Genomic DNA, 26176 nt, shown 5'->3' with positions numbered 1-26176 from the left:
TGTTGTCACCTGTTTCTCATGTCTCTGTATGCTCTTATTGTGATCCCTTCCCTCCTGTGTTTGCCGGTTCGTTTTGTGTGTGAGTTAGTGTCTGCTTAGCGTGCTAACTGTTCTAAACTAATAGCGGTTTTCCCTTGTCAGTTTAAGTCTGGTATTTGTTAGTTTAAGTTTATCTTGTCACGGTTTATTCTAGTCTAGTTTAAGTGTTTCTTTTTGTTTGGATCTCACTTTTAATTTGACTTAAGTTTGACTTGTTCTTTAAAGTATTTATTTTCCCCTTTTGAGTCATTTTCTTGGTTAGTCTTCCAGTTATTTCTAGAACTTTGTTTTGAATTTGTTTCTTTACCTTTTTAGTTTACTTTGGTTATTTCCCTAGTTAATCTGGTTTCTAGGTCATAGCACCCTTGTCTGATTTTTGCCCTTGTGTTGTTGTTGTTGTTGTTGTTATTATTATTATTATTATTATAGTTGTTGTTCTCATGTTGTCTTAAGTCTTGTCTAGTGTTTTGTGAGTTCTGTCTGTTCCTGTGTTGCCCGCTGCCTTCTCCCTGGCTACTGGGTCTCCCCGCCTGGAGGTCTGACGTGTGTGGCTATACCTCTATAGTCAAGTGCCCTTGGTTCCTGGTGTTGTGGTCTGGTCCCTTGCACAGCCTCCTCTACAGTCCTTCACTCGGTTGTCACCCAGAGCCCCCCTCGGCGGTCATCCCCCCCCAACTGCCTGCTCCACTGTCTACCCATCTACCCAATCCTACTGTCTGGACTGTTCAAGCCACTCCCTCCTATCGTGCTTTGTCTTTTGTCAATAAACGTTCCTTGTTCACTCTGCATCTGGGTCCTCTCCCTCAGTAACCCTGACAGTCATACCCAAGTTTAAGGGTCCAATTCACACTAATAACTAGTTGCTTATTAGCATGTCTATTATTAACATATTGGCTGTTTATTAGTGCTTATAAAGTACATGTAATGCATAACATCCATAATCCTACCCAATACCCTAAACTTAGCACATACCTTATAAACTATTAATAAGCAGCAAATAAGGAGTTAATTGAGGCAAAAGTCATAGTTAATGGTTAGTTAATAGTGAGAATTGGACCCTAAAATAAAATGTCACCGAAGTTTCCTAAAATCCCTTGGGAAATTAATTAATTTAGTTTTACAAACCCTGTTGCAAGCAAATCCAATTCAAATATATTATTTCAAGATATTTTTTTATTGTAAGTACTTTTATCTAAAGAAAAGTGGAAGTATTTAATGTAAAGTAAATGCAACTCAGTAGGCAGTTACAAAGCAAAGTTTGTATTTCTGGTCAGTTATGCTGGCCTTAGCAAATATGACTAATGATGGACGCTTTGTAGTAAATGTGCAATTTCCAAAGATCCAAACAAATCCTTGAAATATTGAGCTTTTGAAATGATCTGAAAGGCTGAAAAGTTCCAGACAAACGTTCCAGACTGAAGTCTAGCCAAACAGCATTCATTAAACGAATTAGCATGCACATTCTACTAAATGCCCCAGTATTTCTCAGTTACTACAGGATATAATGAAACCTTGGGCTCCGGAAATCTGACATGCAGTCAGTCAGTATGACAACACGTCCATTTGTAAACATTTCTATAATGGACTCTGTAAAGCAAAAGAACATGGCAAGGAATTCTGAAAAAGTCAGAGAGTGAGAGTTCCCACAACTCTGCTTTATTAGATTCTGTTAGATTACGCGGCGGTTCTATTAAATCAGTTTTTTTTATGAGTATGATGGAGAAATGACTCTCTGGGGTTCTTTAATGGTGACAGATGTGAGTCCTGCAGAGTTCTCCCCCCGTCTCTCCATCCCTCAGTTCATCACCTTAATGTGCTGTAGCTCCCTCTCCTCTTCCTGCAGGACCTCCAACTGTTTCAACACAGACTCTTGCTGAAACTCAGATCGCTCCATCTAAAAGCAGAAAGAGAGAAAGTGAGATGATGCAGTAGATGCGTGACTGGTATTGATTTCAGCCTGTAAGCATGTACAAGAGAATTTCAGCATCCAGCAAGAACAGAAATTCCCTCAAAGCTGAGGTCTGATCTGAAACCGGTCAAAGTTCAAGGATGCTGCAGAGCTGCACTGTGATTTGAGTGCTGCGGTGGAAAGAGGCGAAGGAAGACTAAAAGAAAAGTCATGTTCTCCCATACAGTGTCACATTAGCTAAATTTAACAGCTCACACAATTGTCACCTTAAAACCGAGCGGTTTTGTGTCCTTTGAAACATAAAAATTTTAGAAAATACGCATGGAGAAAATTTTCGCCCTGACACGAAACTTGCAGATTCCTATTAGAATGACTCAATTTCAGAAAAAAACAGTACATGTGACCACACTTTAACAACAAAAATATGATTACAACTTGTCATTTGTGACACCAATGTGGGCGTGTCCAGCAACTCGACAAGGTTGAGAAAAGTGTAGCTTTATGTAAATGATCCTTCCTCTTTGAGACATATGCAGGCACATGTTAAAATATGCTCTGTTGAAACAGACATTATTCTGAGTGAGTTAAATTTACGCACTGGTAATTGTTAATCTTGCTTGTGATATGGTGTATTATGCACTGCTATGTATATAAAACTTTTCCTCACCAGAAAAAAACATATTACTTTGTAAAACAGAATTAAATCTTATTTTTACTGGCAGTGCATCTCATTTGTTGCTAAGGCCGCCAATAATGTGAGGACATCTAGAGAACATCTACTAGCAACAAACATTACAGAAAGAAAAGGCTCATATCTTGCATCTTCATGATGAAAAGCTTTGACCTTGCGGATTCAAAAGCAAATGCATATGTATTCAAACCCATCTAGCTTGACTTTGATAGTCCTTAGGAGGCAATTTACACTTGGATTCCGAGCTGTTAACATCAGATTATCTGAAACGAATGCTTGAACCAGATGTAAAGGAAGACAGAGAGAATTGAAGAGGGAGGTTAGAAGTGCAAACTCACCATCATTTGCTTCATGTTGCTGTTTTCTTCCGGTTCTCTGGTTGCGTTATGGTCCTTATGGACAATCTCCACTCTGATGTCGTTTTTAGTGGATACAACCCCTTTGAGATCTGGCGGAAATCGTTCTGATTAGCCACGGTGATGAGAACCACACTACATCCTACAGCTTCCGCTGAGCTTTGACATGATTCGGAATATCCCTTCACATACTTGCGAACATGCAGCAATCGCTTGTAAACAACATGCATGTCTATTTTCCCAGAACCTGGCCTCTAATAGGTGATAGAAGGGCTTACTTTCACTTTTTAACGTGCCGGAGAGCTCTCGCTGCCGAGAAGAGAGGGACACTGGGAGTGATGACATCACAAGGTGCATGTCCTCTATGGTGCACAACATGCGAAGAAAAAAATATAACTTTTTAAAAGATGAGGTCATTACAGTCCTGGCCAGATAAAGTCAGGAGCTTGCCGCTAATGGAGGCAATTTGCGAAAGGCGAGATAAGACAATAAAGACCTCAGATAGACTAAGACGTGAGTGAGGTGAAGCTGTGCTCTTATCACTCTGTGATATAGTGTTAGGGAAGCTACTCTGAAAATCTGGCTTGCCAGTTGAAGTTACGGCTGCTGAAAATTCAGCTTTGACATCACAGGGATAAATTACATTTGAAACCATATTTAAAAATTACTGTTTTACTGTATTTTTGGTCAAATAAATGCAGCCTCTGTGAGCTTCAGAGACTTTCAAAACATTAAAAAAATCTTTCCAACCATGATTGTGTGTGTGTGTGCAGAAATATATTTAAATATGTACAGGTATATATGTAAAACATTTTATTTAATTCTTTAGATTAAAAATGAGGATCTAGTCATGGTGATATATAACTATTATACAACTATTCAAATAAAAGACTACATTTAAAACACAATGACAATTGGCAAAATATTTAATTCTAATTATTTTCCTGGAGAGTTTGCTGAGCTGTAAGGCTTTGTACAATATAATACAAAAAAAAAAAAAGAGTAATGTAGTGTATTGTCGTGCTACACTGCTAATTGATGAAAAAAACAACATTGGAAAACAAGACTAATTTGACAACATCTGAGTAGCTGTTATGATACAGAAAAAGTAGTTAAGCGGCACACCTTTTAATTAGCTGTACTCCAACACTTTTGTTTATGTGTGGATAAAGTTGTGCTACATTGCGCAACACAGCGTCATCACAAGATGAGTCTAAAACGGTGCATGGGTGTCTCGGTGGACATGCGGTGCGAGTCGCCTCTGTGTTTCTGTCTCTGTAGAAACAACGAGCTCACTTACTCCTCTGCAGTCGAGCGCAGCAGAAAGCCCCCAGGGTCCCAATGAGGACGATGAGAGCCAGGAAAGCTCCCACTGCAACCCCGATGATGACGGCCAAGCGCAAAGACCCTGAGGAGAACACAGAACCGCTGGGATCATCAGACAACCAGTGACAGAACGTGGATGTGCATAGTCCCGATCAGGAGCCTGTTTGTCACTTGAGCAGACATAATGAAGTCATGTTCCGTGAGTCTTCGATTAAATACTACGGGGATGAGCTGACCTCTTTGAATAACTCAGCTCTGCACCTTGGGAGTCGGCTTTGCTAGAGGAAAATGGGCCATTATTTGAATAAAAAGAAAAAAAACATCTAATTTCATTTAAATATTTCAAAGAAATCATAAAGGGAGTAGAAAGGATTAAGAGCTGTTTAAATTAGATTACAAATGCAATATGTCACAATTCCATTAAGGAAATCCACATACTTAGTAGATGACATTTAGCTGAATAAACAGACTATGATCCAGTATTTGCCCTAATGCTCTGAAAAATCAAGTCACTGCAAGACGCGAGTAAAACACACTCACACACACTTGAGGCACTGAACACCGTGTCCTAAATAGATGCGACGTGACCCGCAATAAAAGGTATCTTTTCCAAGTTAATCAGCAGAATCTATTGTAGAATCTATTGTTTCAGTTTCTGCAACATTGTGGCCAGAACTACAGTATTCAATCTACAGCAATAATAATCTCAGGTACTGATTATTTGCTTTATTTATTGTTAAATGTTGCAGTGTTGTTGTTTAGGATGCGGTGTAAACTGATTGTTACCTTGCTCTTTGAGGCGAATGATCTCCGTGTCAGAGCCGAAACTGTTCCACGCGGTGCAGTTGTAGATGGTTTGGAAGTCAGCAGGAACGATGTTGCTCATGGTGAGGGTGGAGATGACACCATCCTCTGTGCTCACCGTCTCCACGGTGTAACGGCCCGATGTTCCTGATTCTAGTACTGTTTCTTTCCATGACCATGCCTGCATAAAATAAAAGCATAAATGATTATATAATGCTTTGGAGTAAGTTCATGCTAAAAAAAAAGAAACAATTTATGGGTTTAATTTCTATTGCAATGTTCTTGCAACTTCCAGGAAGTTAAAACAAGTAATGCAACTCATTTCTGTTTTGCTGTTTTTTGTATTTTTTTATTAATGCACTTTTTCGTTCAAATACTCCTAGGCTGAAAAAAATGCTTTTGCGGTTCAGTCAATTCTGCCTCTTCCCAGCATGCATCAGGACATGAATAATTAATACGGTTGCACTGTCTGACGGTTTGCCAATTTAATTTACACTCGTTGTCCTGTGATGTCAGGAGAAGTTTGTTCCCCTATTTAAAGTGATTGATCGTTTCATATACCAAGTGTTGAAGGTCTGTGTGCGGTGGTATTTCAAATGTTTTTGTGTTTTTTGCCATGTGCTGTTGTCAATAGTTTAGGATCATGAGCACTTTGGCCTTCATAACATACATTTCCCTTAGAAAACAGGAGATTGGGCATATAATTAAATGAACAGTTTGTAACCATGAAAATACAGGAAACAATTTCCACTGAACTATTCGTTGAGCTGCTTACTGTAATTAGTACTGTAATGAATTTTTACAGTCCACATGTCTAGAAATTACACACCCACACATACGCTTTGTGAACCGCTGAAAGAAACCCAAACACTCAAGCTATAAATCCTTTTTAATAGATCTTCAGTGCTTTACAAGCTCACCAAGGCTACATTTGTTTGAACCAAAACACAGTAATATTGTATTTCTAAAATTTAAATGAACTGTCTTCTATCTAATATATTTTAAAACATAGTTTATTCCGGTCATCCAAAGCTGAATTTCCAGCAGATATTACTCCAGTCTTCTGTGCACGTGATTCTTCAAAAAAATCCTTCTAATATGCTAATCTGCTGCTTAAGAAACATTGCTTATTATTATCAATGTCGATAACAGTTATGGTTAATTTTTTGTGGAAAACATGCTAATTTTCTTTTAGGATTTCTGGATGAATAAAAAAGATTAACATTCTTTTATTAAAGAATATTAATGCATTTACTGTCTCTTTTAATCAATTTAATTAACCTTTGCTGAACTAAAGTATTAATTTCTTAAAAATCTTACTGACCTCAAACTTTACTGTAGTGTATATAAATATTATTATTAACATTTTACTGAATATTACTGACATGACTGAGATATATCTGACCACTTTGAATATGTCTGCTATGATTCCGGTGTATTTGACCACTGAATACTGTACATAGGTAGTTGGACGGATAGATAGAACTCACAATCCGGTCTGGAGGAGGGGTGCTGCGGATGAAACACTTGATCTGGCCCTTCTCCCCGTAGAGAGCCTGCTGCGTCTGTGTGCTGGAGATGCTGGGAGGCCCTGAAACAAATAACAGACAGTCAAGCTTCCTGTCTGACAGCTGAACTGCCTGCACAACCACATCACATCAGCACACATCCTTCCTGAGAGCGGAGATGACAGGACATACGCTCCTGTTTTCATGATCTCCAATCTGCTTTTGATGATCTTCTATCTTAAGATGAGGTGTAAGAGTAGAGAATCAGGGACAAAATGTTGCTTGTGTTATTTCACTGCTTATTTTTCACTGACTGTCCACATCCAGCCAGCAAGTATTGAAATGAAGTCACTGTCATTCTTTTCAGCACAAACATCCTTTCTATGTAAATTAGGCTCATTATAGATTGTGGCTTATGCACAAAACTCAGTGCTATTTGATTGGCACAATCATTATGGTAAACGCAATTTCCTTTAAAAGAGATGTTCATGTACATTTTCCTATTCACCATTGATCACTGCAGCCATAATTCCTCAAATGATATAACCAGGCAAACTTCCAAAAAAACAACAACAACAGATTCACGTGTCTGGATTGTGAGATTTTGTGGCTGTATTAACAACATTACCTCATTTGCATATTTTGTTTAGTAAATCAGGCACTTAAACAAAAATAGAGTGCAAATTAGCAGACAAATATAGCAGCTCCGAACTCATTCTTTGTGAACTGAATCATCAAACACTTGACACTTAACTGTTAATGGGTAATTGAAAAAAAAAATAACATTATACTAAATTGGAGAAGTCTTAATGTTTCGTAGAAAGATTATGATGAATTTATTACAAACTGTTTTTCTCACAGTGATGTCATGCTAACTTTCTCCAAATCTGTTCCCATGAAAAAACAAACTCATCTACCTAGATGGCCAAAAGTAGTTATTTTCAGCAAACTATTCTTTTCAAATTTTAAGTAAAAAAAACAACAACAAAAAACTAACATGCATGGGTGAACCATTCACAATCAGATAAATAGAATGCATTTAGGAAAAATAGGTTATTTTCATTCAATTTCATACTGACATTAACTGACAACTACTTTTTCACAAATGCACCAAAGAGAGTTAAGGAGTTGAGTGTTAAGATTTGTTATTTCCCAAATAACAACTTCAGTTTCAGTCTGTTCCTCACTCAAAGCTATCACATGACTTCAGAAGACTTGAACAAGGATTGTATGGACCACTATTAAGGTGCTTTTTTGTCATTTTGGAGCTTGACAGTTTCAGTGCTCATTATATTGAAAAGTGGCAAGATATTCTCCAACCATTTACATTTTGTGCTCCACCGAAGAAAGTCATACAAGGTTGGAATGACATTAAGGTCTAGTAAATAATGACTGAATTCTCATTTTTGGATGAGCAAGTCATTTAAATGTTCCCAGTGCAGCTTATTCCACAAAAATAATGCTTAAAGTAAACTTCATAATTTCTAAAATAATTAAAAGTGAAAGAGAAAAGGGGGAGATAAAATCATAATAAAGACAATCATAACTTTGCCATTTCTCCTTCCACAGCAGATTGTGATTGAGGTTCATTATGTGTCTATACGAAAACAGATTTTCATTTTAATTGGAATTCGGGTGTTTCAGTGCGCGAGTACTATCCCATCAATTACAGATCCCAGCAGCGTGCAGGAGTCTTCTGTACACACTGAAGCTCCGTCTCTCTAGAGAGAGAGCGAGACAATGCTCTCGCTTTCCCCGGCACCCTCTTAATCACACGCACACTCAAAGGCTGCAGTCGGGCAGAGGGCTGGGATGCTTTTTCCGTGCTCTTCCAGCAGCAGCCTGTTCAGATCGTGTCCTCTGGGGGAGCCAAACAAATCTGACAGGGGATCATGGCCATAAATGAGGGCTGTAATTAAACAGCTTTATCTCTCAGGCTCAGACGGGAAACCAGCTGAGAAAGAAGAGAGAGCAGGATGAGAGACCGAGCATGAGGAAGGAGCAGTCACACGTCTCGCTCCGTGCCTGGCTTTCAACGATACTCTGCTTGTATGGTGGGAATAAAGGAATGTCTGATCATCTATGCTAACTGACTCACGTCTCATGGAGGGTCATAGCATGTGTGTGTGTGTGTGTGTAATATTATTAGATCAATGGATAATAATTAAAGGGTTAGTTCATCCAAAAATGAAAATTAAGTCATTAATGACCCTCATGTCGTTTCACCCCTGTAAGATCTTTAATTACCCCGTTATTACCTTTCTGGACATGAACAGTATACTGTACACACAGTTTCAATGGAGGGACAGAAAGCTCTCGGACTAAATCTAAAATATCTTAAACCGTGTTCCGAAGATGAACAGAGGTCTTATGGGTTTGGAACGACATGAGTGCGAGTCATTAATGACACAATTTTAATTCTTGGATTAACTAACCCTTTAAAATGATCCACCTAATCTAAATTAAAACACTGGAAGTCACCCTTACTAATGTTTATACTGAACATACAGCACAGTTCTGGATTACAGAAGATAACTGTAATCCTAGAACCACAAAATATACAATAGTAAATAAAATAATAATAATTCAACCTAACAAGCAACACAACAAGATTGAAAATCACTGCAATAGAACTTGTAGCTGGGTTGCATTTAGTTGCATTTTATTTCGTAATTTAACCTGATCTCTCTTGCATGGAGCTACCAACATTATCATTCATCCTTTCCACACTTTCAGCTTCTAGCAAGCTTCTAACGGGTGGACTGAAAGCAGAAGAAGTGAGAGGGGAGCTGTTCAGGAAACACTGTGAGGGGTTCTCATACACAGTTTGATTTCAATTATAAGAAAACGTCTTAGAATGCCTACAAACTGTGTTCAACAACACCTCCATAAGAGGCTTCTGAGACTGCATTCTGAGTTGTTAATGAGTGTTTTCCTGTTGATTTCAAAGGAGACTGAGGTTGAAAATGATTATTTTAAAGTCACCCTCTTGTGGACAGCAAACTGATCTTTTCATTTTTAACTTCACCATGAAAGACAAACCTGAACCTGAAGCCTTTACAGCAGAGTGAGTTTTATTTCTTTGGATTTTACAGAAAGGTACAGAAATTGAAGTACTTTTTGAAAAAGTTTAAAAGCACCTTTTGTTCCCCTCAGATGAGGGTCACAAGCAGCATAGTGATTGCATTGATATCGATCGGTTTCATTCACGCACGTCTTTAAGGGTTCTCACAAAATCATCTGTGTTCGTCAAAGAGACGCACTTGTAGCCTAATGGACTCTAATATGGTTATTCATTAATGATCTATTATAATATCAGTAATTGTATTTCCCGTTCATCATCTGTCTAATCTATCTAATTTCTGGCATTTAAGCACTAATGCGTCTCCTCAGTTTATTAGCATATGGCTGCACATTTCTTAAAGAAACAGTCCACCCAAAAATTAAAGTATTTACTCAGTCTCATGTCATTGCAAACCTGTATGACTTTATTTCTTCTGTAGAATGTATAATTTTATATTCTGAAGAACACCTTTGGATCTTGGAGTAAATAATGACAGCATATTCAAGTTCTGCCATTTTCTTATCCTTGTAATCTGATTTAACTAATGTAAGCACAACAATCAAATGGCTTGATCATCACAGATGAACTGGTGTTGCTGCATTATTGGCATGTTCACATCCCAAACGAAATGTCACTGCTTATTGAACAGGAGCAGATATGGGTCATCGAGAACCATCTTTGTCAAAGAGGTGACTGAGCTACATTATCATACAGACCTTAACTTTTAGAGTTCATGATTTGCATCAGGAACACAACTTCATTTACATTGTGGGCGTTTTTACAGATTGCATAACATATTTGGGTTTGAAATGTTTAGTCTGACTGAATTCAAAGTATTCGTCGGTGCTAGATTGTGATATAGACCTCAAGAGTGACCTTACACTGCTGGGGCATTTTTAAAACTGTATTACTATGTTTCTGTGGAACACAAAAGGCAATGTTTGGTATGTATATATGCAGCTTTTTCCAATACATTCAAGTTTCAAAAAAGGCCAATAAAGTACACTGCCCTGCACCACATTAGCTAAATGCATCAAATACTTGTTTCTTATAAATTTTGGGCTGCCATAGTTCCAAAAATGTCTGTTTTGCTCAAGCATGTCAACATTTCTCGATTTTTTTAAACCTTTGTAAAGTAAAGAAGGATTGTATTGTTAAAAGACAACTGCCACAAAGACTATTATTTGTTTAATTCTCAGCCCATTTTCACATGTACGGATAAGACATTTCCACTCTTTTTGTATTTCAATAGAAGACACAACGTAATACAGGTCTGAAACAGTAAATTATGACAGAATTTTTGATTGAACGGTTCCTTTAAGACCGGATTAGACCCAAGGACTCAAGAAGACCCGCAGTCACACATGTCGACCCGGGCCAGATCTCAACCTTGTAACACCACAAGAGGAAAAACAGCAAAGATTACGAATTCATAGAGCGCTGAAGAGGCTTATAGCCTCACAGGAGCAGGCCGGTGTTATTGCAAAGCCCTTAGGACTTAAAAGTTCCCATCAAAACAAACGGATAAAGCATACAAAGCTCCATAACACTTTTTCATGAGCTCTTCGGGAGCGAGAATAACCAATAAAATGATGCCGACAGCAAGACAAAGCAAAACAATCAAAGCACATATGTATATGGTCTTTGTTGCTATACTTTTTGAGCTGCCCGAATGGCCTGTGATATTTTTTTTTTGATTACATTTCAGGGAAATACACTTCTCGAAGTGTGGGGTTAATCAATACGCCCGTATTGATTCAGAAACCTGGTAGAGTCCTTCAAGTATTTCACACGCTCTGAGTCTATCATCTATTGGCGAATGAGAAGAAATGATGAGAGCGATTCAAGATCAGCTCTCCTGATTACGGCACCCATATATCCGAGGGTCATGGAGCATGTCTCGGTTATTACAAAGCTAAACAGTGTAGAAAACATCCATTTTAGCCTGAGTGAAATGTGGCCTGATCCTGCTTTGGAGAGCCTCTTCCAGCTCTTGTGAGTCAAAGCAATCAAAAGCCGAAGCAAAAGAAAATTCACTGAACCAACACACTGGAATATAAACAAAGTGTTGAAGATATTTACCGTTGACCGTAAGCATGACCTCCTTCTCTCCCACTCCTACCCGCGGCACCACAGCTCGACATACGTATTTCCCAGCGTCCTCTTGTCTCACTCCCTTCAGTGTCAAGGTGTTCTCGTTGCTTAGCACCTGCAAGGTAACAGATGTTTGAAGAAAACAAAACGCTACAGTAAACATTATAGAGATTGTTAAAAAGTTTTCTCTTGCTTGTCTTTTTTTTTTTTAAGAAAATTCATGAAGCAGAACTGCATCTACAGTATAATAAACCATCACTCTAGTCACAAATACAGCTTGTTCCTTGAGTTTTGACTTCATTTCTACATCAGCTGTGAGATCCTAACAGATGACGACCTACACAAACACAATGTGCTCTACATAAGGTCCATTAGCCCTTGAAACTCAACTGTCACAGCTGTTAGCTTCATCAAAAACAGATCAGTCACGTGTGTGTCAGACACATTCATCACATCCAGAAGGAAAAATGAATACATTTCTATAAGATAGAGATGTGTACAATTCAGATTGTAATTAAGAATGCACTTTAAATTACAATTAAACTCCTGAATTTGATTCTATGTGACAGAATGCAGAATGCTGATACATGACATTATCCAAACAGAAGTTAAAATCCATCATAGTGGCACTCAACAGTTACTCAAGAAAAGGGTGGATAATTCCAATTTAACTTTCAGTGGAGTACTGCCAACTCAGGAACTGAAAGCGAGACAATTTTTGCACATCCCTGTTATAAGTTTTCTGAGCAATGCAGAGTAAATTACGTACGACTCCATGGCCCCTTTTCATCCAGACGATGGTGAGCGAAGGGTTTCCAATCCAAGCGCAGCTGAAGACGGCATCAGATCCCCGATCCACTTGGAGGCTCTGGGGTTCAGCGGCCAGACGGGGTCCGACTACAACACAAACGCATACGCATATTAATTATCTTTTGCTTTATGCAAAAGAACATTCATATAAGAAAATCATGCTACTAAAGAAATGGGTGGAAGGAGGTCATTATCAAATTTAAATGAATTTGAGAAGCTCTGCAAGGAAGAGTGGGCAAATATAGCAAAATTAGCAGAGACATACCTCAACAGACTACAGGCTGTGATTAAAGCAAAAGGTGGTTCAACAAAATACTGATCCTTTTTCCAACTCACTGATTCGGGTGTTTTTTTTTTTTTTTTGACATGTTGGTGTTATATCTTTCACTTGGATGTTATAAGTTGCACTGAATAAAAAAAAAGGTACCCACTGTATATGTAGCAGTTAAACTCACAGTAAACATCCACGTTACGGCTGATGTTGGTGCTGCCCAGGGCATTGGTGACCTCACAGGATACAGGCTCGGTGAAGAAGGAATGATCAACCAGCACCTCATAAGTGTCTCCCGTTGCATCTGTGATCATGTTTCCCCCCTTCGCCCATCTAATCATCCAATAAAAGACAAAAACAGAGCAGGGAAATGAAAAGCCCAGATGGACACAGCAAAGTTTTTTTTTTTTCAGATCTGCCGTAAAGATCAAAGGTGACAAGAAATTTATTTTTTCATTGTCAAATGACCAAATGAGATCATGTCTTATTTGCATGGTGTACTGAAACAACAAAAACATTCTTCAGAGTGTCTGACGTAATTTAGTTTGTTTTTTTGGGGACTTTTCATTTTCATTTCATGTCTTCTTTGGCAGAAGAATAACAGGACTACATTAAGAGGTTTTTAGATGCTGCTTCTATCACTGGCTGTCTTCGATGCTGCGGTCATAATAGTGAAACGTAAAGAGGAAAGCGAGAAAATATCGGACAACACGAGCGATCGCTGCTGCTCCAGATTCAGACAGGAGGATCAAGCACTAAGCAGATAAACGTTTGTTTGCATCTGTGAAGTAAAAGTGGACAGTGTTACACAAATAAAAAGAATTTGGTGTAATGAATGTAGTCGGTGTAATGTAATTTATATGTGCTGACCCCTAGACAACTTTCTTCTCCATATAGTTTCCTCTGGGTTCCTTTGGGGACGACAGCGAGAACAGAACAGAGAACAGCTAAGAGAGATCCACACACAGGACAGAGCTGATGGCTTCGCCTGTCAATCTCAGGAGGAAACAGTCTGACCAAGTTAAAATATGGCAAGAAAAAGAAAAAAAAGGGCCAAGAGAAATATTCTATCTGCAGAGATGGACAGATATCCTTTTCATTCAAACATATGGGATTTGTTAATGTGTAACTAATCCAGTGGCAATTGATTAATTAAGCATCAAAAGCATCAAAAACTAAGAGATAATCACAGCAGGTCTCATCACAGATTCAAACGAATGCTGATTACATCCTGTTAAGAAAATTCAATTTCATCACTTGCAATGGTGCCAATAGTCAGCGTAAGTTGTTTATGAAATTATTTTAATCCTGTATTTGGTGCCTAAATAGAAAAAGTGTTGTGAACAATTTCCATGGATCTTTGACATTTAAGTGATTAACTGTCTTACTTTAATTGAATCAAGACGCGGAGCTGTATGAGAAATTACAGCGTCCTCCTGCCAGGGAGACACTTTCTTTGGCTCAGACGAGGGCTGCATCTTGACATATTCCAAGAGAAAATCATTGTGTTCTACGAAGGGCTGTGACAACTTTATCTCAGAAAGAGTCCAAACAAGAAAAGAAAAAGATGTCCAAACCTCAGCCAGAAAGACAAACTGTGCTCTCAAGGCTTCACAATACACAAACCAAATCCATTTGTTTTGCTGCTTTCTTTACATAATTCAACAGCAATAGTATATGCACAAACCCTAGAATAAAAAAAGAATCCTCTGAAGGTGTAAGCCGATACAGCACCCGTGGAAAAGAAATTGTTTGTTTTTTAAGATGCTGCAGGAGGGCTGTCTGTGATCGGACGCATTTCGAATTAAAACACTGGGTGGTACAAACCGTCTCCACCAAAACAAGCAATCAGTCACGTGGACGCTGATGCCCACCGATGCCAAGCTGCAAAGCCACATGTTCACATCAAATGTCCGACACGCCCAACAGAGCGTCTTCCAGAAGACACTTCGGAGGTGACAAATGAGGATAAGACAAGACAAATCACCTACGCCAGAACAAAGCCGCCAACACCAGCACTGACAGAAAGCCCCTGGAGGGACACAAAGCACATACTTTATTCACAGGCAGAAAAGCGACGTGTCTGATTCCATCCATTCACGCCCCAGTTTTCCACTCTGCGAGTTCAAGAAAACAAACAAACAATCGCAGCCAGAATTAAAAGACTCGCTCTCTCTTGCTCTTTTCTATAGTAAGGTTGTGGCTACATTTTTGAGAAAAGTGGCTTTTATTGAAATCTTTATGGCAGCTTCACGTTTCAAGGTGTTATTTTGGTGGAGAGAGGTCTAAGTTTAAGAAAAACAAAAGGCCACATCTTTAAAAAAAAAAAAAAAAAGCATAAATCTTAATGTGATTTCACGGTCACTGTGTATTTCACATGCACCAGATAAAATTTTATATATGCCTATGTAGTGATGCTTAAGCAATATCGTATACTGTAAGCAAGATTGCTATTTCGATATTCAGACTAGCCATACAATTTATAACAACAGTTCAATCAACAAAAAGCTAAATTAAATGTACATTATTTCCAATTTGTTCATTACTTTTTCTATTTTTGCTCCGTTAATGAAACTAGTTCCCATGAAAACCACAACAGAACTAACCGCTGTGATCAACATGCTGTTTTGAACAAATCTGAGTGAATGATTCAATGACTCATTCACTTGTTTCGTTCCTGAACGAATCAGTGTTTGGAAGAATCATTTGAGTAAATGATTCAAACACTAACTTATAAAGATGTTTCATTTATGAAAGAATCAGTGTTTGAATGAATCATATTGATGAATGATGGAATGAAGCAATGATAATCAATTTCTTTTTTGTAAAATAAGTGTTTCTATTTAATGCCAAGATATTTTTATCCATATAATTGCTATATTTAAGTTCTTGTCGGGTTTGAAAGTCTGAATCTACACTGAAAATGTGTAATTCAAAACACTGAATTTAAATGTGTGACTTACAGGTTTCAAAAATTGTATTCTGCACTACTTGTAGGTCACCAATCAATTTAGTTTTTTATCAAATTTAGTTTTTAATTGCAATACAAGATTGTATCGTGCTTGAGAACATGATCATCAGGTTCTGCACCAAGTTTCTGTAGTACAAAAGTGCTGTTGTCATTAAAGCACAAGGAAAATGCAATGCTAAGTCAATTAAGAAGGACAAATTCATGTCCATTCTGTTCTCTCACATTTGGAATGAAAAAATAAGTAAAATGCTAGCCCACTGTATCGGCATCAGCCATTGAAAAATCCATAGGAGTCAATCACTAGTGGAGCTGTGAGATCAAATTCCATTAGACATAAAAACTGCTCTGCGAAGTTATGAAAAGCCATGAATGAAAAATACTCAGGGTCTTAAATGGCCATCATGACCGCCGAACATAAAGGCATTATTTCTGCTAATTAATTTACAGCTTCACTAATCTCATTTCAAATGCCACAGGAGAACAGTGATGGGTTTTATTTCTGCGAGCGGCTGGACCGGACGCCTGCAGTAAGAAATGTTACATTTTGTCTTACAAAAAACAACAAAAACAAAACAAAGTTAAATTAATTTCCATATTTATGTAAACAAAACGAACATGAATAAAATATTGGCTAGTGAAAATAATCCTTCCTCTTTCTAGTGAGGCAGCTCTAATCCTCTCAGAGGAACGGTGTAATGCCCACAGGAAATCTCCCGCAATCAGTAATGACTTTCTTCGTAATTAGTTGGGCTTCTGTGTTCCTGCAGTGTGAATTCAAATGCTGTGTTTCTCCATGAAGCCAGTCTCATGTGGAGAGCTTCCTCGCGCTTGATTGATGAATTCATGACATTACACTTGGCCGAGGGTTTGGTCTGTGGCACAGCACGCATCTGAAGCCTGCTGTAGTGGGTCAAGGGACAGGAGACACACAGTGTCCTCTACGCTTTGGAGACTCTTTGTCCAGCTGGCTGAGGGCACAGGCACGAGAGTCTGGAGTGTGTCGGTCTGTGCTTCTTTAGACCACTCTGGCATGAATAATGTATGAAATCCTAATGGGGTGGCACGTGATAATCTCTCGCTCTATGCTGATTAAAAAGATGTTAAGCGTGACGCTGTCTTTCTCTATATGATCAAGACTTTCCAGTGAAATCACAAAACAAAATGTAATAGATTTTTACATGACCCTTTGATGAATAGCAAGTTCAAATGAACATCATTTATTAAAAAGATAAATATTTTGTAACATAATGCATGTTTTATTGTCACTTTGTATAAAAAATACTTACCCAAAGCTAAGCTTTCCCCACATTGTGATGTCACAAATAAAAAATTAAATTAAATTTGCATATGAGTTTTGGGTTGTTTTAGCACAATGGCTCTCAATGTGTCACGTTGTGCCTCAGTTGCTATTTCCATATGATCACGTGTTTAAAAAAACACATTAATTTATCATGCTGCTTTGCATGCATATGTGATGAACGTGTTAAAATGAAATTCATATGGTTTTTCCATGAAGGCATCAGGAGAGTGAAAGTATGAGATACTGAAAAAGGAAACCAGTTTCCGGTCTATGTGTGTGTATGTGTGTGTGTGTGTGTGTGTGAGCTCTCACCTGTAATGAGTGACAGGGGGATTCGCTTTTGCGGCACAATGGAACTTAACCAGATTGCCTTCCAGAACAGGCTGCGGTTCCACAGAGAGGTTCACCAGTGGGAAATCTGGAGGAGCAGAGAGGGCCGGTCAACTTCATCTTTACCGCAAAACACTCATTAATAAACACTCGTCAGAAAGATTAATTGCGGATTAAAGAACGAACTAAAAATACTCTAAAAAGCGGGAAAGGCTTGATTATTCTTTTTCTCGGTAATGGGAGCTACTTTGCATTAAGATTAATTGGCGCTGTAACTTGCCTTCTAATTGCTGAATTAGAATTTAAACAACTTTTAAAATGAGCATGATTAAAGAGAGTTTTCGGCGAAATGAACAAATAGATTGATTGCATGAATTAAACAAACAGCAGCCAAATTCACATTAAGCAAAAGCGATATTTACCCCAGCCTTTTTATTGAACCATTTCAGACAACAATTACATTTTATTTAGTTGAGTTTAATGCGGTGCTGGAATTCTCGTAAAAAAAACTGGCAGTTTCAATTAAAACAAAAGAAAGTTTTAAATATGCAGGAAATTGATATGGTTGGATCAAGGCTATCCCACTTTGCTAGAGTTTGCTTCTGTTCACTCCTTCCCAATTACAGACACCCAAACCCGAACAGACAGACAGGACTGACAGCAGACAGACAGGAAGTGACAGCAGACAGATAGGTGCTGACACTCTCAGAGCTGAAGGACCTGTCTGTGAAAGCATGATTGTGGCGTGTGTTTGTTTGGACACAGGGCATGTTGGACATTAACTAGGCCAGTGGTAGAAACATCAGCGACATACAGACAAATCACAGCGATTCCAGACACCAGAGGTTCCTTGTGCTGTTTTTCTCCCCAAAATCCTGAAACTTTAATATGAGAAAAGCTTCTACAATCTGCCCCAGTCCTGTCTAAGTGCAGTGGACAGATCTGTCACCTCCCACAGGTCTGAATGTGATTAGAGGCTTCTGAAAAGCCCAGACACAGCACTGGGTCTGATTTCTCATTAGAAATCTGCTTCCGTCACTTGCCCAATGTATTTGTACCTGGGACAGATGTTTCATTCATAATGCCTTATGGCGCGGGCCTATTAATTTAAAACTAACCTGCAGCTTTTTCTGCAAAACACTGAAAAGACAAAACAACACATTCGAACATATTAGAGAAAGAATAACAGCGATAGAGTGTGAGGGGAAAACTGAAACTGAAAATTTTGACTATTATGACTCAAACGTTTCTGTTCATGTTTCTGTCATGAGAATGGAGGTTATTACTCCTTTTAAGGGCTGTTAGTTGATTAAAATGATGAATCATGTTCTCTGCTTTAACAAGAATTACCTTGAACCGGGTGAAATGTTAAATAATATGTGTGGTTTCTGAAAAATTAATGAATCCATTTCCTCCTTAACCTCCAGAAGTCCAGTGTTCATCTTCTAATTAACAGTGTTTTTTCACGTACTGGTCACGGTAAAAATAAAATAAATACTTTTTTTTTTTTTTGTAGTAATTTCTGTGTACATTTTTTTCCACACCATTTTTTTTATTGTACCTTTTGAATATCCATTCATGAATGAATTTTACTCATAAACCTGTTTTGAATGTGTGAATTATGTGCGCTTATTCCCATCTTTTAAAATAGCTAAATGAATGTTAAAGAAATGTATCAAGCTAAAAATATGTAATTAGTCTTGAACAATAACATGTAGACAGTGCTATTACTCAAGGCTAAACTACACAACTTTTATACAGATTTTTGCCCGACTTTGCAGTTCAGAAAGATTAATGCTAGTTGTGTCTAGAAGGACTTGGGGGTCTGGTAGTGTGAGGCTTTTACTGTATGATCCCTAGTTTTAATGTGAATCCATTTACAAAGCCAGCAAGTTTATGACCTTGTTCAGATTTTGAAAAGGTGTGTAGTGTATCCCAGTTTTTCCAAAAAAAATTAAGAATTCGGGCATAAACGTAGTGAAGCATTTTAGTCAATGACAAATGAACCAGTGATTAAAAATACAACACAAATAAACAAATATTATTTGAAAAGCTACGTCACAAGGCTCAGGGCAACTAGTCCACATGAGTTTCTACAAAAACATGCCAGGTCCTAAGATGGTACAGAATCAACATTGATATGTGGTCATTCATTTTAAATGAAGTTTGCGTCGGACTGTGGAATCACTGGGATTTAGGGAGGTTTCTAGGTTTCTCTAACTCTGAAAAAGAACCGCGTGCAAATATGCATCCAAAACCTCCATGTCCTCTAAACATAGAGGTATGCATCTATTTTGAATGGAGGACTCAAGGGGGAATGTGAGTGAGTGTTTTCTTGAGCTTGATATAGTGAGTGGGTTCACACGACAGGAGCTCACAAGAGGCCTCCAGACGCGGCTCCATGTGCACATGCGGTTGTTAATTATTCCTAACAAACACCATTGTTTCAAACCTACTTTTATTTTCAAGGCAATTACTTTGAGAAGCGGAGAGCCGCTCTCCTGGGTGCTAATTCTTAAACGAACTGGTACGGCGAGGCCTACGAGCTAACGGCGTGAAAGATCTTCACGCCACGTTCGAGCAAAGGGTCGGACGGCATTATCGGCGGCACTTGCTGTGAAGATTTACGAGAAAACCAAACCTCTTTTGAGTCGTAAGTGGGAGGAAAACTAAAATGGGATAAAGTGAGGCGTGGACGCGGATTGATGTGGGCTGTGAGCTTTGAGAACGCTTTTATGAAATATGAAACGGGTTGTTTAATGGGGAAGTTTTAATTACCAGATGTGGTTGAGAGGCACTGATGACCTTTAAAGAGAGAACATGTGAATGGAAGAAGGAGAGTGCTGAAGATGTGAATGTCAACACGTTGCAGATTAATTTGTTTATCCTTATCAAAATGGTGTTTTAAGGAGAGGAACCACCAATAAACTTTCCATTAATAACCATCATCAATGGAATCTAGAACAGAATTCTCGAAGGGTGTCAGACTAATAACGATAGGAAACCTTAACTCTGACACACTGGAAGACCATCTGCTAAAGGCCAAACTGATTAAAGAAAAACACAGAGAAAGAAATTATAATATGTAAAATGTGACTAAATCTAAATTACACATTTCTCACTCTTAAAAAAAAATCATCTAAAAAGTGGTCATTTTTTTTTAGTTTGCTTCCATTTTTGCCTTATGTTAGGCCAGTTAAATAGGCCAGTGCTTTCACAGCCAAGAGCTTATATATGATTAGAAGCAAATGTTTTCTGTCTGGTATAAAGAGGAAGGCCAGAGTATAGCAGAAATGTGAAAAGCAACACGCTTATTTAGGTCACCAGTGACTCATGTACCCACAGATCAGCGCTGTTTAATAGCGGTACACTTTAGGCGGAACGCAAAAACTTAAGACGAAATGAAATCTAAACATTCCCCCATTCCGCTGATGAACTCCTGCCACTCTTTCACATTGCTGTATTAGATCAGGCCAGTGCAATTTATATCTGTTGTTGTTGTGCAATTACCTACAGAGCAGGATAAATGGAAAAAACAGCATGCGAGATATAATGAAAGTGTTTTCAGTAAATAATCTCTGTGAACAGTGGAAAACATTTTTTGCCAGTTCTTCAAACTCTGCCACAAACACATTTCCTTCATGGCACCTCACTCAACAGCTGTCTTTTATAAATATTGATGACATGACGCATCAGGAAAGTGCCCCTGGCGCCGGTTGGAGCTCCCCATGGGCCGCCTTGGCCCAAAGGTTCTAGCACCTCTCTGCTCTCAGTCATCACTTATTTACCCAGCACATGTTCTTCCAGTGCGTGGCCTACAGCGGGGTCTCCACTTCACTGAACTGCTTCCTCGCATTAGACCTTCCACATCTCAAACGCCGGAGCGCACAGGCTCAGGTTAGATATGGCATAAATTATTCCAATAAAGATGGCTAAAGGGAAGTTTGAGCCTCCATGAATTATGAGCTAAATGAATCTTGGCAGTAGCAGTTAGCTTATTTGTGGCAATTTCACTGACTTTCTCATACACTACCGGTCAAAAGTGTTGAATAATTAAGATTTTGTAATGTTTTTAAAAGATGTTTCTTAAGCTTTAGGCTGAATTGATTTGAATTCAGTAAAAACTGTAATATTGTGAAATATACAATTTGAATATATAATTAACTTCTGTGATTACAAATCAGAATTTTCAGCAGACATTACACCAGTCTTCACTGTCACATGAACATGATGAGAAATCATTCTAATATGCTGATTCGGTGATCAGTTGTTAATGATTTCTCTTATTATTATAAATATAAACAGTTTTTGCTTTGATAAATATATTTCAATAGAACAACATTTGTCTTTAAAGCAAAAATATTTTGTAATATTATTAATGTCTTGAATGACACTTCTGATCAATTTAATTTCTCCTTGCTTAATTAAATAATAATTTTTTATATACTCAACCAAACATTTTGAATGGTAGTATATCATTGTTTTCACAGAAATAACAAGGAACAAAAATCTTTTTTCAACATGTTAATAATAAAAAAATGTTTCCTTAGCAGCAAATCAGCATATCAGAATAATTTCTGAAGGACCATGTGACACTGAAGACTGGAGTAATGTCTGATGAAAATTCAGATTTTTTTTTTACATTTATTAATATTAATTTATTACAAAAATATTTACCATTCCAAACACTTGACAGATAGTGAAGGATAGTGAATATAATCTGGAACCTGGCTGGTTTTACATTCTCCAATCATGATTAATTAAACAAAGGATTTCATTGGCCCATACAGTGGCGACATCTTCAAAACTGACCAATCAGGAGTGCCTGTGCAATACAGGGAGGAAAGAAGCTTACAGTAAAACTCTTCTATTGTTTTGCATGACAAAACGATTTGGGCCAAGCCTGGAAGAGCAAAAAAAAAAAAAAAACACAAAAGTTTTCCGTTTCACGCTTTCAATTCAGAATTTGAGCACCATTGTGCTGAGGTGCATTCCTTCTGGGCAATAAAACAAGTGAAGAAATGAGATGTCAGAACTTGTGGATCTTTCCATATGATATATTTTCTGCTTTATTAGTCAGACTTAATATCTTTCAACACTTACTGTGAGAGAGCTGAAAGAACGTCTTTGTTCCCTATGCATACATTGTCAGAAATATTTCATCAAAAGCTAATCTTCTCGCTGAATTAGTTCAGGCCTTTCATTTTAGTGCTTTCAGATACACTTTTGACAGCAAAGCTTACGACTGCTATAAATAAAAATCAACTAAACGCCTGTATACAGAAGGAGGATCTGATCATGTTCAATTCTTCCGACATTTAAAATATAACAATTAGCACTTACATCCAACAATAACCGGCTTAAAGCTTAGAAACGTCCCTGTATGCTGCGTTTAGTGAAACTGTCACTTTCACAATTGGTTCTCCAAGACAAAAAACAAGGAAAAACTAAAATTGTGTCAAGCCTTGTGTGTCTGTGGAGCGTGGTACGACATGTGCTCAGACATCGCATCGCATGCGTTCACAGCGGATGTTTGGATAAAGAAAATAGGACAGCACATAGCGGATTTTCACATGTGAATAATTTATCCACATAGACAGACACGCTCAGAAGGCAGGTCTCAGGATTCGGAAGAGGAAAGTGAGCTTGAGCGTGTCTGCCGCTAACTGTGTTTGAACAGATGCTCAGCCGGTGGAAGATTCACTCACGTTGGATGTCGATGGTGACGGTGGCCTCCTTGCCGTTGGGTGCTGCTTTGTTGGAAGCGCGGCAGGTGATCTGTTGGCCGCTCTCGATGTTCGAGGCAGAGATGTGGAGGGTGCTGACCGTGCTTTCCCTTCTGCCATCTCGCAACAGTGTCTGCGGTAAACACAACCATCATAAGCGGTAAATTGTCACTGGGCAGCATTTTACAGATGGTCAATGATATTCGCAGAAAAAATAACAAGCTAAACAGTTCAAGATGGTCTATCCTTGGGCTTCCTCTTGAGTGTAGGTCAAAAACAGATTGCAATCAGCTCCTCTCTGCTGGAAGTCTCAGAACAAACCATCAACCCAACAACCCTTGAGTCTCGAGTGCTAAATAAACATGAAATGTTTGCTCTGTTATCAGACTAGCTCTGTGCTGAAATCTGTATTGAGGTATCTTTCACTGGAAGTCACACACTTCATATATCAGTCACAAAGAAGCTTATTCAAGGCGATATTACCTGCACTTTTGCGCTCTGGTATTCAAGCTATTGTAGAGAACCGTGTTTATTGAGGAAAGATTATTAAAAAATTGGTACAGATATTTGAAGGATATTGACTTCATCTAAAACAGCCGTCAGCCTCGCAGCTATAACAGAATCTCTCGCAGAATTAATCAAATAACGCAATAAAGAGTGTTCGGAATGGAGCTTGTTTCCTGGAGAAAAATGAAAAATTCTAATCTCTTGTGCTTTTATCGTCTGACATTCTTCTAAAAGGTAATTGTGTTATGATGAGGCTCACCAGTCATTAGACATTCACGGCACAAAATCAAATTAAGCTTGATCCAAAATACAGACAATTTTTCACAGATTTTTGAAGGATGAGACGGAGCGTTCTCTCACTTTTACCTGCCAACAACATTTCCCCTTTGAAACAGATCAGAGATGATGTCTTTTCATTTCAACAGCCATTTTAATCAGTTTTATAAAATGACATCAGCCACCCGTCCTCAGACAATAAATCAATGTTCATGTAGAACAAAATATATATATTAAAATATAAATAAATACATAAATATGAGATGATACATTAATTAACAAATTAATCAAGGAACACTAAAATAATAACACACCTCATGAAGACACACATCGGATGAGTGTGTGATTAAATGCATTATGGTTATTTTGTCAGCGCTGTTGATTTTCTGTCTGACTGTGGTAACAATTCAATGGATGAAGCTGAATATCAGTGTGAAATCATCCTGTGATATCAATCCATCCTTAATCGTGTTGACACGCTGAGTTGCGTAAAGGAAAAACACACATTTACTGTGAAAACGGAAGAAGCAGGAGGTTGAACCGGCACCTCTGAACATGTTTAACAGATTAATCCAAAGTAATTCCTCTGTACATTCCCACGTTCAGTTCTGCAGGCTGTTCTGTCCCAGCACTCGTTACGAGAATCCTGTTTTCATTAAAACAACATCCAATATCCAGTTTACACTTGCATGACTTTTGAGACGTGAATAGCTTTGTTTTGATCCGTCTCATGGAGGCACTTGATTTCAGAAGGATTTAAAAGAGTCTCCCAAGTGTAGAACAGATTTGAAAGCAGTACTTCTGTTGAAAAAAAAAAGAGTTAACCTGTCTAGCTTGCTTGTGTCTAAATGATGTCTGGTTAATTAATGAAGGGACTCTCTCCGGTGGGTGCTGGGGGGTTGAGTTTACTCAAAATGAGCAGATTACGCTCTCCAATCATAGTACGAGCGGCCCTTTAAACACGTTTCCTGCTCTCTCAATTTTCTCCCTAAAGCTGACAAACTGAGCAAATTGCTGAGGAACACATTCATAATGGAGTTTTGGAATGTCTTTCCATTATGACATATTTAAAGCACTGCATTACAGCTTCACTTTGCCCCAAGGATTAAATTAAAAATTAGTCCTCAACTTGTCATTAATTTGACAGTGCCGAGCCTTTGAGGACACGCAGCCAGGCGGAGTGCAGGATTTCATGAGACTCTTTTTTTTTTTGACATGTGAAAGAGGGGTAATGTTGAAAATATCAACTCTAGGCAAAAAAAACAAATAAAAAAATAAATAATAATAATAATACTGCCATACATGTTGTGTCTCCAAACCTATGCAGTTATTCACCTAGACAGCATTTTTTGGTGTCACAGAAGAACTTCAATGTTCAGATTGAATTGAAAAGTTTTTAGACAGCATTTTTGCGGAATGTGTGTATTTAAAAAAAAAAATGTAAACATTCAAATCATGGTTCAATCATTATGTTTGAATGCCGAATGAACCGTGTTATTTTATGATTGAAAACATTTTTGATAACATCATTTTTGGGGATCATAGACTCGATCGTTCACTTTGAAATGAATATCTGGTACTAATTCGAAAACAATTTCAGACGTTTTTGAGCATCAGATGTACAAGCTGAACCTAAAACTTTCAAAACAACATTTTGGACATGATAGATCATTCAATTTGAAACGAAACACTCAAGACAGTTTTTTGGGAAATGTTTGAACTCACAAATCTTTTGATCATCTGATCATCCAATTTGAAATGAAACACTGTTTTTGAGCATTGGTGCATGTTTGAATTAAATCAAAACTTTTGAGACAGCTTTTTTCTGGGCATCATATGCACATTTGGAACTGAGTCAAGACATTTGAAGAAGCTTTTTGGGCATCATATGCATGTTTGAATTGAATCAAAATATTTGAGAACAATTTTTGTGGATGCTACAAAAGCTTTCAAAATGAAACATTTTATTATTCAATTTGAAACCAAACACTCAGCATCTAAAATGTTTAAAACAGCATTTCTGGACATAATAGCTGGATATTAATTTTCAATTTGACACTTTTCTGGGCATCATAGGTGCATTCAATTGTTCATTTGAACACATTTATGTTTTTAAACTGGTCCCTGGTTTCAGCACATTTCAGGACTGCATACTGTTGTTACAATAACCGCCAGCAGCAGGGATCTGCCATAC

At 38.0% G+C, this 26176-nt stretch overlaps 1 protein-coding gene across 2 annotated transcripts in view; it reads right to left on the bottom strand.

Annotated features, from left to right (window-relative positions):
• The window catches only part of LOC113054524 (kin of IRRE-like protein 3), a 128943-nt gene that overhangs the window by 6729 nt on the left and 96038 nt on the right, over positions 1–26176 (bottom strand). For both annotated transcript variants that reach the window (XM_026220135.1, XM_026220134.1), the window contains exons 5-15: positions 23182–23332; positions 17456–17561; positions 13057–13205; positions 12561–12688; positions 11780–11906; positions 6616–6716; positions 5108–5306; positions 4296–4403; positions 3274–3357; positions 2978–3087; positions 1847–1933 (exon numbers count right to left, since the gene is read on the bottom strand). In XM_026220135.1, the coding sequence (XP_026075920.1) occupies positions 1847–1933; positions 2978–3087; positions 3274–3357; positions 4296–4403; positions 5108–5306; positions 6616–6716; positions 11780–11906; positions 12561–12688; positions 13057–13205; positions 17456–17561; positions 23182–23332 (1350 nt within the window). The remainder of the gene's footprint in view (positions 1–1846; positions 1934–2977; positions 3088–3273; positions 3358–4295; positions 4404–5107; positions 5307–6615; positions 6717–11779; positions 11907–12560; positions 12689–13056; positions 13206–17455; positions 17562–23181; positions 23333–26176) is intronic.

Source organism: Carassius auratus, chromosome 35 (genome assembly GCF_003368295.1).
Source record: "Carassius auratus strain Wakin chromosome 35, ASM336829v1, whole genome shotgun sequence".
Lineage (NCBI taxonomy): Eukaryota > Metazoa > Chordata > Actinopteri > Cypriniformes > Cyprinidae > Carassius > Carassius auratus.
Note: the sequence above shows the minus strand (reverse complement) of the source record. Positions and strands in the feature narration are given on the sequence as shown.